Raw genomic sequence first — 10858 nt, 5'->3', positions numbered from 1 at the left:
CCCACATGACACATATGGACGAATGGCGGAATGATCAAAATTCAATGAAAATGGTTTCTATTCATTCGAGGTTATAAGAGCGTGTATGCCAAATATAACCTAACCTGTCTTACAAATATTTGATATCAGTCAACCGTACTTGTGTTGTTCTAAGTGAGCAATTTGGAGCTATGAGCGGAGGTGTTGCTCCAAGCAAATCTACGGTCTATGTCTCGAATTTGCCATTTTCATTAACTAATAATGATATCCACAAACTTCTAGAGAGTTATGGAAAGATTGTCAAGTGAGTGATGTATGTTGAATCTTTGATGAAGAATTTGTTCGGCATTAAATGAGTTCATGCGTTAGATTTCTCTACAGTTGGAGATATGATGATTTTATTTGCTTTAATATGGTTATGATAAAACTTATGCATTCTAATGAACCAATCATACGTACTAAATTGCATGTATTGAATATGTTTTGATCTACAGAGTAACTGTTCTGAAGGACAAGATTACAAGACGTAGTAAAGGTGTTGCATTTGTATTATTCCTCACAAGAGAAGATGCGATCAATTGTGCAAAAAATTTGAATAATACCGAGGTGAGATACCCATGGCAATTGAAAATTCATAGACAAATATCATAAGCTAATATCACAATTCAAAACAACAACTTCTATTGTTCAGATCGGTGGACGTACAATTAAGAGTTCCATTGCTGTTGACAATGGTAGAAGTACAGAATTTATTCGTCGAAAGGATTACCCAGACAAATCCCAGTGTTATGAGTGTGGGAAAGAAGGACATTTGTCATACCAATGTACTCAAAACACACTTGGTCCCAGAGAACCTCCTCCAAAAAAAATCAGGATAAGAAAAAAAAATAAAGATCAGTCCAAAGGGGATACTTCATACTATGATAGTGACAGTGATGAAGGTTTGAGAAAACCAGGTGGCTTCACGGGTACTGGGATTGACCGCGATGGGGAAGTGGCTGAACCAGACTTGGAAACGCTGAGTGCTGCTATACAGCATGAGGTAGAATATTGTTTTTCATTCAGACAGTTTGTGAAGAGAAGTCAAACATTGGTAAAATTAAAGTGTGTTTGGCTTGTATACTATAAATTAGTGGAGTTGAATCTGGACATTTTTTGTTGCAGCAAGAACAAGAAGAGATTGAGAAATATAGATATCAAGTGGCAACTGGTGAATATGAAGAACCGAAACAAGATTGCTCAAAACCTAAGAAGCGCTTCAAGAAGAATAATTACTTCAGTGATGAAGAAGAGCTTAGTGATTGAAAAAAACAAAAAGGGATCATCCAATTGCTGTGAGTTTTGTTAAAAATTTTCAATCAGAGATTAAGAGTAATGGGGTAATTTTTTAAATATGTATGTATTGCACGTATGGATGCATTTAGAATTCTTAGCGTTCTATCAGCATAATTACTGAGCAAAAATATACACAAATCCAAATTTTTTAATGCTCAACTTATTGTCAGTATTTGCTCCTGCTCTGAGTTATTGTAATTGAAAGTTCAGTGTTACATACATTCCAAATATGTGAACTGGAGAATTGTGTAAGTCATTGAATAGTCCCATTAATCAATAACAATAAAATTCAGTTTATTGATATTCAATGTAAATAAATGCCACTGATCTATAAAAAATATTGTAATTACTATTGTTTATTTTTTGTATAAATATAATTTTTTACAATTTTATCGTTACCTCCTCTTTTTCTGAAGATTGTGACTCATTTATTACTTTTTAAAAAAATCTCATTATTCCTACATTGGGGGCGGCGGTTTATTAAATAATGTGGGAGAAAATAGGCCTTATAGGGCGAGTACCATATAGGTAAAATCTTCCTATATTATTAACCGTCTAATGGAAAAACGAAGGATGCCATGATTTTATCGGGAAAGATTAGCTTACTTATTAGATAATGATACCTTGAAAAATAACGAAAAACAGACTGAATAACACTGGTAATAAACTTTTTGTTATGCTTAATCAGAACATTACTTACTACATACATCAATCAGGTACTCTATTTTCCATGTTGCCTGTAATCAGGAATTGAGGTCTCCCGACGTTTTTTTTTGGAAATAAATCCTGATAACCATGAACGTTCTTTAGGTAACTTCTGGTTACCCAATGTTCTATTATCACATAATTTTACAATCTGATGCCTGGATGGTCCATTTACTCTTTCGTTCAAGTCGAAATGAGTTTTGAAAATGGAGCTACTTTGAGATCTGGAATGTCGTCCTTCAAACGTTGTAGTCTTGTCAAAGACAAACGTTGATTTCACACTGCTCAAAGCGGCTTCTGAAAAAATGGACGTGATTCACATTAGCCTGACTTGAGATTCCAATCGTAGCACAAGTATTTTTCATAATATTAACTTAACAAGTCATTAAAGGAAAAAGAAAAGATTGACATACTTACTCTCTGTTTCATTGAGCTCCAAATTATCATACGAGTCTATTTGATGGATGAATAAGTTGAAAGAATCCTCAATGTCTGTGAGTCGGATAATGAAATCTGGATCTCGGGTAGACAAGTAACATAGGAACATTATACCTTTCCTGATCGTAAGGAGTTGCTTGTGTTTTGACTGCACCTTAGTATTTTGGTCGATGTGCTCTAGGTTAGCACATATCGTTCTTGAATAGCCTGCAGGGTTTTGAGATACCACTTGCGTAGTGTCATTACTTAAATAAAATCCATTTCTTGATTCCTTGAGTCCAGTTGTACATTCAGAGTTTTTTTTCTGTACCGGTTTGTCAAAATTTACTTTTGAGCATTTGTACAAAAAGTTTAGGGTGAGACCAAACAATTTCATGGAACATTTACACCCATGACCTGGTTGAGTGACCCACGGTATATTGTTCATTGACAAAATATTCAATACACAACATACCAACGAGTGGGCAATGTTAACTATTGTAATGGAATCAGGCTGGAAGAACTCTAATTGTCCTATATATATTTGCATGACACAGGCATCTGAAATCAAAGTTAGATGGTAATATGATTACCGAAAATCATGGACAAGAACTGCTTGTTTGTTTGATAATTTTTTTTATAAACAATTTACCTGAAGTAAAATGCAAATCGTCTTTCCAAACACTGATAGCCATTTTTTCTGTAACATGATATGTAAGATGAACAAACAAATAACGTAATCAGTAGACATATTTAGTGTACAGGTGAATGAGAGAACAATTTACCCACTTTTACCAACGCATAGTTTTTCAGAAAACTCGGCACATTGACAGAATATCATTAGAAGCTCAGTTACATGAGTGTAACAAACCAACAAAGGCCGTGCAAAAACTATTTCCTTAAAAATGTTGAACACATATTCAATTCCTTTCTTGCTGTGGACGATTGTTTCTTTTATATTGACCAAAAGCCTCGTGATAGCTACTATGAGACCACTAAATTGATGTGATCTTCTCTATAAAAATTATCATCACATTTCATTGAGATCAGTGTTGAATATTAGGTGTTTGAAGTATGATAATCATCATAATTGATTTTCCATTACTTCAGATTAGATGATAAATTTTTATTAGACGTACCACGTAACCAACTGTAGTGACGAATTCTAGGAGTAGTTCTAGCATTTCAAATTCACAACCCTTTTTTGGCCAGTTCTTATAGCTCGACATTTGTTTAATATAATTATCGTAATTGGAATCATTGTGAACATTCAATGGTATTTTACCTATTACATATTGACGCAAGTAAATAGATGCTGGAGCAGTATAAGATAAAATGGCTATCGATCGCATCGCCTCGATACCTCGTTCCCTATCGTGCCATGCATTTGAGTCGCAAATTGATTTACTTGAATCCACATGTAATTTGTAAAAGTCAGAAAAGTACACATCATTCATATCTCTCACATCATCATTTCTCATAGCTTTAGAAATCCTCTGCAAGACCAGCGTGGTATTAAGTAACAATTCTCTGGCTACAGCTACAAGCTGCAATGATCAGTAAAATAGATAACCAGATATTCAATACATGAGAAAAATAATATATGGTGCAGAATTTTATCAAGAGTTACACTATGTGACCTATTTACACACCTTATTGATCGTAGGAAGCATATTCTGAGCATTGATTTCAATCTCAGTTTTTCTCATTAGAGCAGCTACATCAGGTAAACAAAACTCTATGTTCAACTTCTGATCGTTCACTATTGTGACTATCGGTTTCACCAAGTCAGGATTTTCTGAAAAGAGAACAACTGTTGAATGGCAATTCATTTTTTGTCGCCTGTATTACAAAATACATTTCTACAAACGCGAGATCTGTGCTGCAATAAAAGTAGGTGCTTCATGTACCGAATATCCTGATGTTCTCCTCTTCTTGTAGAATTGGTAAGTTTTTTGTTCCAACTTTTTCAATCAACTGAATTTCAACTACCGGGGGTTCAGTACGCGATGGTGCAAAGATTGATTGCGGAATTATGCTGAGTGGGTAAGCTGTGGGAAGAAAAAAGTCAGCAAGCAATAACTTTATTTGATGCTCTGTCAGTGATTGATGAAGTCTCAATACTTACTTTCTACAGATTTTTTGAGTCTATGGGCATTTCTCAGATCAAAGATTGTGGTTTGTACGCCACTGTCTGTGACACGTACTGTCTTTACTGATGATGATAGTCTGAAAGTTAGTTTAATCAATACTTTATGCATTCCACTGAAAACTCTCTTTTAAATGTAGGTGCCAAATAAGTGAATTGTTGATGCAATGCAAGAATTCTCTCACCTGTTTAATGTTGTATTTAATCTGTTTCTATTAATATTCGGATCTAACTGAGCAGTGTGTGGTTGCATTAACTTGATAGAACCTGATTCTAACAGCGTACACCGCTCCTTTAAATTGTTTAACTGCAAGTTCTGAAGAAAAGAATTATATCACATGAGAAGAGTACGGAAGATTCTTCATATAGGTATGCACTATGTAGAACGTATTCAGATTCACGCAATGAATATTAATACCATATTCTTACAGAGTAAAACCGACCTGGAATTCTAATTGGGTTCGTAAAGTCTCTTCTCTTTTGATGGCAACATTAATTTCACATCTGTATTGATTTGCTTGTTCTTCGATTTGTCGAGCCTTGTCAATTTTATCATGTTCAGCTCTGCTTTGTGTCTGTTGTAACTGGTTACGGAGAAACGCTGTTTCACCTTCTTTTGTAATGTAATTATCCAAAAGTTTCTGGTTTTCTAATTTCAGTTTTTCTATTTGTCTTAGAATAGAATCATCTGAAAAGATTAGAGTTACGATTTCATTTCTTATATCTAATACAAAACAAGCAATGATTTTACTAGTAATTAGTCTCATCCTAAACTGGCAATTTTCCTAAACTAGAAAACAAGAGTTTGGAAGTGAAGTAGAAAAATTCACCTGAAATATTTATAGCAGCATTATCACCAGGTTTATTTGTAACTCTAGACCCATTATTTGCAAGTGGATCTTTTTTCGCAGTTTGTGACTGGAAAGTCGAGTTGTGACTATGAATTTTCAGTAAATTATCTTGAAAATCATCGAACAAAATGCTCTTGTCATCCTTAAAAACTTCCCTTTGATTTTCCGATGACGAGATTTTTTGGGAGGATGGATGCAGCCTTTGATTGCTCCAAGATGTACGTGTTTTTTCTTCACTGTTGTACCAATGATTTGCGGGATTGGAATCCTTCTGCTGTAAGGATATCTTGGAGGGAATTTTAGGTTCAAATTTCTTCGGTAGTGAATTGCCTGTGACATTTGAACGACTAGTAGATGGTTTTGATTCAAAATACGAACTCGTCGATGGCTTTGAGGATTGTAATGGTATTTTAGGTGCTATTATTTCGTTTGGATCTCGATTCTGCTGAAATAAAATAGGAGGGATTTATGGTATAGTTAACAGATTTACAATGCACAAATTGTGATTGATCACTCTGTAAAATATTTCATAGATATGCAAGCTAGTACAGTCTTAAACATACCAAATTCTCTGAGCTAGCTTGAGAAGCAATGATATCCATTTCTTCGATATCCGCATCATTAAAATCGGCCCCCCATAGATCATTGTCTGTATCATTTTTAGATGTTGATGGAGGTCTATTAACTCTAGAACTTTGTTGAGAAGAAGCGATGGTTACATCCAGTTTGGCTCTTTTAGAAAAACTGGGAGAATCGTTGTCACGATTTTTTCCATAGCGTTTTGACATTTTATTCTCACGTTACACAACAACAGAAAACAATGTTTAAAAATACGGAACTGAGCAAGTTTTGGTGGGCAGATTAACCTAAACCTTAACATGAATCTGGACGAAGTTTTGTTTAATCCCATTAGACAAATCGTGCAATAACATTTCCAAGGACCGATTTTACATTTAATTCACAATATTCACTAACTTTGCACCAAGTTATACTTAAGAATATACTAGCGTACGAACACTGACTTCGGTAACCAATTTGGCAGTTGTGTCAGCGCGCCACTGAATTAAGGATTGGGGCCACGTGTGGTAGCGCCACGCACGTATCGTGTATGCTGCGAGATGATTGTAAACTATAAGCTCATTGATAAACGATTGATAATATTTGATGCACCGCTGCGTTGGAATTATGTAGAATGAGCATTTCAATAAAATAATGATAGGTAAAATGTCGTGATCATTTCCGTAAGATATAAATATTTAATATTCGTAAAATAAAAATACTCTATAAACATGAGATATGAAAATTACTCGAAATACTCAATATTGTGGATTAGAAATATTTTTATTCTACTCTTATTATTCTACGAAATCGACCCTATACTATCGGCCGATTCAGTGTGTTTTACTTCCAGTCTCCTCTTCTTTACGTAATGTTCAATTCTGTTTTCAAGGGTTTCTGAAAAATATTAGTTCAAGAATGTGAACATTGAGATCTTTAGATCATAACTAGTTAGTTAGGCTGTACAAACCACAAGTTGTTCGCTGTAATAAAGGCTGGTAAGTCTTGGATTTCACACCTTGCAGCAAGCAGTCGCATTGAGAGTTTATCTCAGTAGCACTTGTACGTTTGGTTTGTAAGTCTACTAGCATTTCCCTAGTCATTGCAGTCCTAGAAGAAATGTGTAGATTGCTCATAACTTCGAATTGCTGATTATTCCAGGTGAAAGATTGTATGAAACATCTGAGAATAAGGCTCACTTAATTACGTTTAATGCCCAGTCAGATTGTAAAGTTTTTATAACTTGAATCATTTCGTCTTGATCGACGAACCAATCTTCAATTTCAAAATGAGTATGAAACAAGTTTAAGGGAACTTCGTGTGCCAGGTTGTACTGAGGTTTTCTAGGCACTTTTTTAATATCCAATAGATCCAAAATTATTTCTGGTTTTTCGTCACCCTGGCCTATCAACAGCAAGATGCCCATAATGCATCGAATTTGATGCCACAGAAATGCTTGCCCAGTTATAGTGAGCTGATAGATGTCATAGCCTGAAATACTATTTTGTAATTAATCAACTATTTTGCTCTTGGACGAGTGTCAACACAGATACTCCATTTCGATAAGATTATTACCTGAAATATCACTGTATTTCGAATCTTTGGCGCATAACGAGATTTCAGCATTTGAAATAGCTCTGATGAAAGACACCACTCCATTCGCAACATCCATCTTACATATATTTCTAAAATCATGAGTGCCAATAATGTATTTTGTTGCCGCATTCATATCATCGATGTTCAATTTTCCTCTTGGGAAAAAATATTTGTAAGTGCGCTGTTTGCAATTAAATCTTGCAGAAAAATCATCAGCAGCTGGGGCCCAGCTTATGCATCTAATATTTTGGGGTAATAATCTGTTCAATATTTTGCAGTATGGTAACTCTTCTTTGAGATCATTTTGTTTGTCTGGTTTCAGTTTACTTCGAATGTCCAGGGAGATGACTTGAGAGAAAGCACTGACACCTTTGTCTGTTCTACCACAGCGATGATAATTTGATTCTTCTCGGTTCTTGATTAAGCAACTTTTTGTAAGTGCTGTAAATATGTGATGCTCAATTGTGTTTATTGTGTCTTCTTGAACTGCAAATCCCTGATAGGACCAGCCAAGGTAATAAAACTTCAAAAGAATATGTCGATTGTAGGTCCTGAAATTTGATTCAACTTTCAACTTTGAATTGGATAATGATTAGTACAGGCTATAAATGGGTTTAATGATTGAAAATATTTTGAAGATCTGAGCATCATAAAAGATAATGAGTAGAAGAGCAAAGTTTTAAAAAAGTATGGATTATTCATATGGGTCATTATCACTTACTTTGAAAAGTCAAACTCTTTACCACTCCTACTTGATTGTGATTTTTTCTGAGTTCCATCTTGCAAGTGCTTATTCAGTATATTTTTTAATTGTAAATTGTGTGCCTCTAGTTGTAAAATTCTATCTATTAAGTCCTGCAACATTTAAAATAAAATAGGTTAGTACAGGTTATATTTTTTGTAGTGAAAATATATTGTTACCTCTTTTGTCAAAGTTTGCAATTCTTCCTTAGTAGATAATTTCTTAAATTTGCTTTTAGTTAATGTTATTTCAGCCATAATTATTGACGTATAATGTATACAAAGCTGGATATCAGGCACGCTGAAATATGCTCTGAACTCACTCAAACAGAGCGCCGAGCTCGTGTTTCAACATTGATTACTACGTTAATCATGACTAAGATGTTCGTAGTATTAAGTTATTTCTGAATATTCAAACGTCAAAGTTGAGGTTTATCAGAAAATACAAGTCAAGTGTGTTTTGGAATGTGCCGTGTCTATAAAATCAATTGTATCCCAAATCCATTTGTATTGAGCATTTATTGAACCTCGGTTTAAATAGAACGTATTTTGACTTGCTAGTGACCATCGGAATATTTCGACGACGTCAAGTTACTCTCTTTATCGTATATTTCTTAGGGGACGGTAGGTTCTTTTGAAATCCAATATTTGTACGGCAATCGCCGATTAAAAGTAAATTCTGCATTCAGCATAAAATAATATATAACTCAAAGATTATACCTAATGTGTTATTTGACAAGAATTAATTGGATTTTATAAAAATATTCTTGTTCAAAGTTGACGATCTGTTGTTGACGGTTCGCGAATGGCAATGTGGTTCCTCTTCTGTGAAGATAGTGATTAACCTAATTTTTATTTTCTAGCTGCTCCATAAACAAGCAACATGTCAATCCGCCCGGTCTACAGGCCGACAATCGTTAAGAAGAGGACAAAGAAGTTCATCAGGCATCAAAGTGATCGCTATGACAAGCTGAAGGTATTATCATAACCTCGCTTTCTAACTCTCCAATATTCTGCTTATGTTTTGAAACTACCGATATTTACCGAAGCTAACTCCCATATTTGGATCGTGGCCCGTGCATATTCTAGAATCACAGACGTGGAATTATATGTGATGATTCCTCTGACATAAAGAGTCTATAGTCACTACTCTGATCTATAAATCTTTCAGTGCTTGACAGTATTGCAAGAGTATTGGCTCCCACCTTTTTCGTGGCAAATTAAAATTAGTGAATAGACAGAGTAGGTTTTTGACTGTATTTGATATAGTTTCAATTTTTTCCTTAGCGCAACTGGCGTAAGCCCAAAGGTATCGACAACAGAGTTCGTAGGCGCTTCAAGGGGCAGTACCTCATGCCAAACATTGGTTATGGATCTAACAAAAAGACCCGTCACATGTTGCCCACTGGATTCCGCAAGGTCCTTGTACACAATGTTAAGGTAAGTGATTGCTACCTTTGGCAGAAAAAAATTAGTTTTATTGAACTACTATACATGTATTATGGTACCTTATTATTCAGAAAAATAATATCTCAGATTGAAACCTGTGATTGCAAGCTGACGATATATTCACTCATGGGGTTCAATTTATTTTTTATAGGAGTTGGAGGTCTTGATGATGCAAAATCGCAAATTTTGCGCTGAAATCGCGCACGCAGTCAGTAGCAAGAAACGTAAAGCTATTGTAGAACGTGCCCAGCAGCTCTCCATCCGTGTAACGAATGCCAATGCTCGTCTGCGCTCTGAAGAGAACGAATAAACTATACCATCTTAACGAAAGGCTAATAAAAATTTTAAAATACATATTGGTTGCGTAAATTTTTATTCAACCTATGTCTCCATGTCCACTTTCATCCCCCCCTTTGTATCATTTTCATCGTCCGTTACTTCATTACTCCAAAGATAATAATAAGCCTGGCGAAATTAGTACGTCTAGGTAACATTTAGGTTACGCTGGAGGGTGAAAATTTTATATATAGATCAATTTGGCTTTCAGATTCAGATTTCTGGGGTCAAAATACATAAGAATAGCATATAAAATGAAATATTTTTTTTTTTACCCAAAATCGACAAACTTTCAAGGGGTAAATCTCGAAGTGAAAAATTCGTAGCTGAATTTGGTCAACGGATTCGTGTTCCTGAGGTCGAAATACGCTGAATAAATGTCACACGATCCATTTTACCCCTTGTGCACCTTGGATTTTTTCGGTTTTGGGATAAGAGAAAAAAAATTTATTTTTAGTGTATTTTTATGTATTTTGAACTCAGGAATCCGAATCTGAAAGAAAAATTGATATATCTATAAAATTGGCCGAGTTATCGCCAATTTTTCGCGTTTTCGGGTCAAAAATAAAAAATTGATTTTTTGATGTATCTCCATGTAATTTGAGCTCAGGAATCCGAATCAGGAAGAAAAATTGATCTATCTATAAAATTGGCCGAGTTATCGTCATTTTTTCGCATTTTTTGGCATAAAAATGGAGATATCTCGAAGGGAAAAAGTCGTAGCTCAATTTGGACAACGGAT

The 10858-nt window shown here is 34.8% G+C and overlaps 4 protein-coding genes and 1 long non-coding RNA gene across 8 annotated transcripts; 3 read left to right on the top strand and 2 right to left on the bottom strand.

Moving 5' to 3' along the window:
- The first annotated feature begins 3 nt into the window (after positions 1 to 3).
- On the top strand, positions 4 to 1706 carry LOC105692761 (zinc finger CCHC-type and RNA-binding motif-containing protein 1-like). The gene is made up of 4 exons (XM_012412190.3): positions 4 to 283; positions 474 to 585; positions 671 to 1021; positions 1144 to 1706. Exons 1-4 carry the CDS (start codon positions 171 to 173, stop codon positions 1282 to 1284), a joined length of 717 nt encoding a protein of 238 aa, XP_012267613.2. The 5' UTR covers positions 4 to 170; the 3' UTR covers positions 1285 to 1706.
- LOC105692760 lies at positions 1584 to 6521 on the bottom strand. Of its 3 annotated transcripts, XM_012412189.4 has the most exons (13): positions 6000 to 6521; positions 5416 to 5881; positions 5029 to 5273; positions 4771 to 4901; positions 4565 to 4665; positions 4347 to 4487; positions 4089 to 4234; positions 3800 to 3983; positions 3576 to 3721; positions 3226 to 3451; positions 3089 to 3136; positions 2437 to 2997; positions 1584 to 2316 (listed from the first exon to the last, which is right to left on the bottom strand). In XM_012412189.4, the coding sequence occupies exons 1-13, from the start codon at positions 6222 to 6224 to the stop codon at positions 2036 to 2038; spliced, it is 2901 nt and encodes a 966-aa protein (XP_012267612.2). In that variant the 5' UTR covers positions 6225 to 6521; the 3' UTR covers positions 1584 to 2035. The 3 variants fall into 3 exon arrangements, with proteins under 3 accessions (XP_012267612.2, XP_020711831.2, XP_012267611.2); XM_020856172.3 differs by having other exon boundaries at positions 3576 to 3983; XM_012412188.4 differs by having other exon boundaries at positions 3576 to 3983; positions 5416 to 5878.
- LOC125500617 lies at positions 4643 to 8047 on the top strand. Its single transcript, XR_007278016.1, has 3 exons — positions 4643 to 4954; positions 5017 to 5044; positions 7913 to 8047. It is a non-coding gene; the product is annotated as an uncharacterized LOC125500617 (long non-coding RNA).
- On the bottom strand, positions 6673 to 8697 carry LOC105692653 (tRNA pseudouridine(38/39) synthase). 2 transcript variants are annotated; one of them, XR_007278007.1, is made up of 6 exons: positions 8512 to 8697; positions 8312 to 8445; positions 7570 to 8141; positions 7202 to 7485; positions 6965 to 7104; positions 6673 to 6891 (listed from the first exon to the last, which is right to left on the bottom strand). XR_007278007.1 is itself a non-coding variant. In XM_012411979.3 (6 exons), the coding sequence occupies exons 1-6, from the start codon at positions 8587 to 8589 to the stop codon at positions 6797 to 6799; spliced, it is 1311 nt and encodes a 436-aa protein (XP_012267402.2). In that variant the 5' UTR covers positions 8590 to 8696; the 3' UTR covers positions 6673 to 6796. The 2 variants fall into 2 exon arrangements, 1 of the variants encoding a protein (XP_012267402.2); XM_012411979.3 differs by having other exon boundaries at positions 7194 to 7485; positions 8512 to 8696.
- Positions 8698 to 8927: 230 nt separating this feature from the next.
- Positions 8928 to 10133, top strand: LOC105692622 (60S ribosomal protein L32). The gene is given in 4 exon segments (NM_001308544.1): positions 8928 to 8955; positions 9195 to 9307; positions 9619 to 9771; positions 9932 to 10133. Coding segments are annotated over 3 exon segments (405 nt in total). The 5' UTR covers positions 8928 to 8955; positions 9195 to 9214; the 3' UTR covers positions 10091 to 10133.
- Positions 10134 to 10858: the final 725 nt, after the last annotated feature.

This window comes from Athalia rosae, chromosome 4, assembly GCF_917208135.1.
Source record: "Athalia rosae chromosome 4, iyAthRosa1.1, whole genome shotgun sequence".
Taxonomy (NCBI): Eukaryota; Metazoa; Arthropoda; class Insecta; order Hymenoptera; family Athaliidae; genus Athalia; species Athalia rosae.
This window is presented reverse-complemented; position numbering and strand designations above follow the sequence as displayed.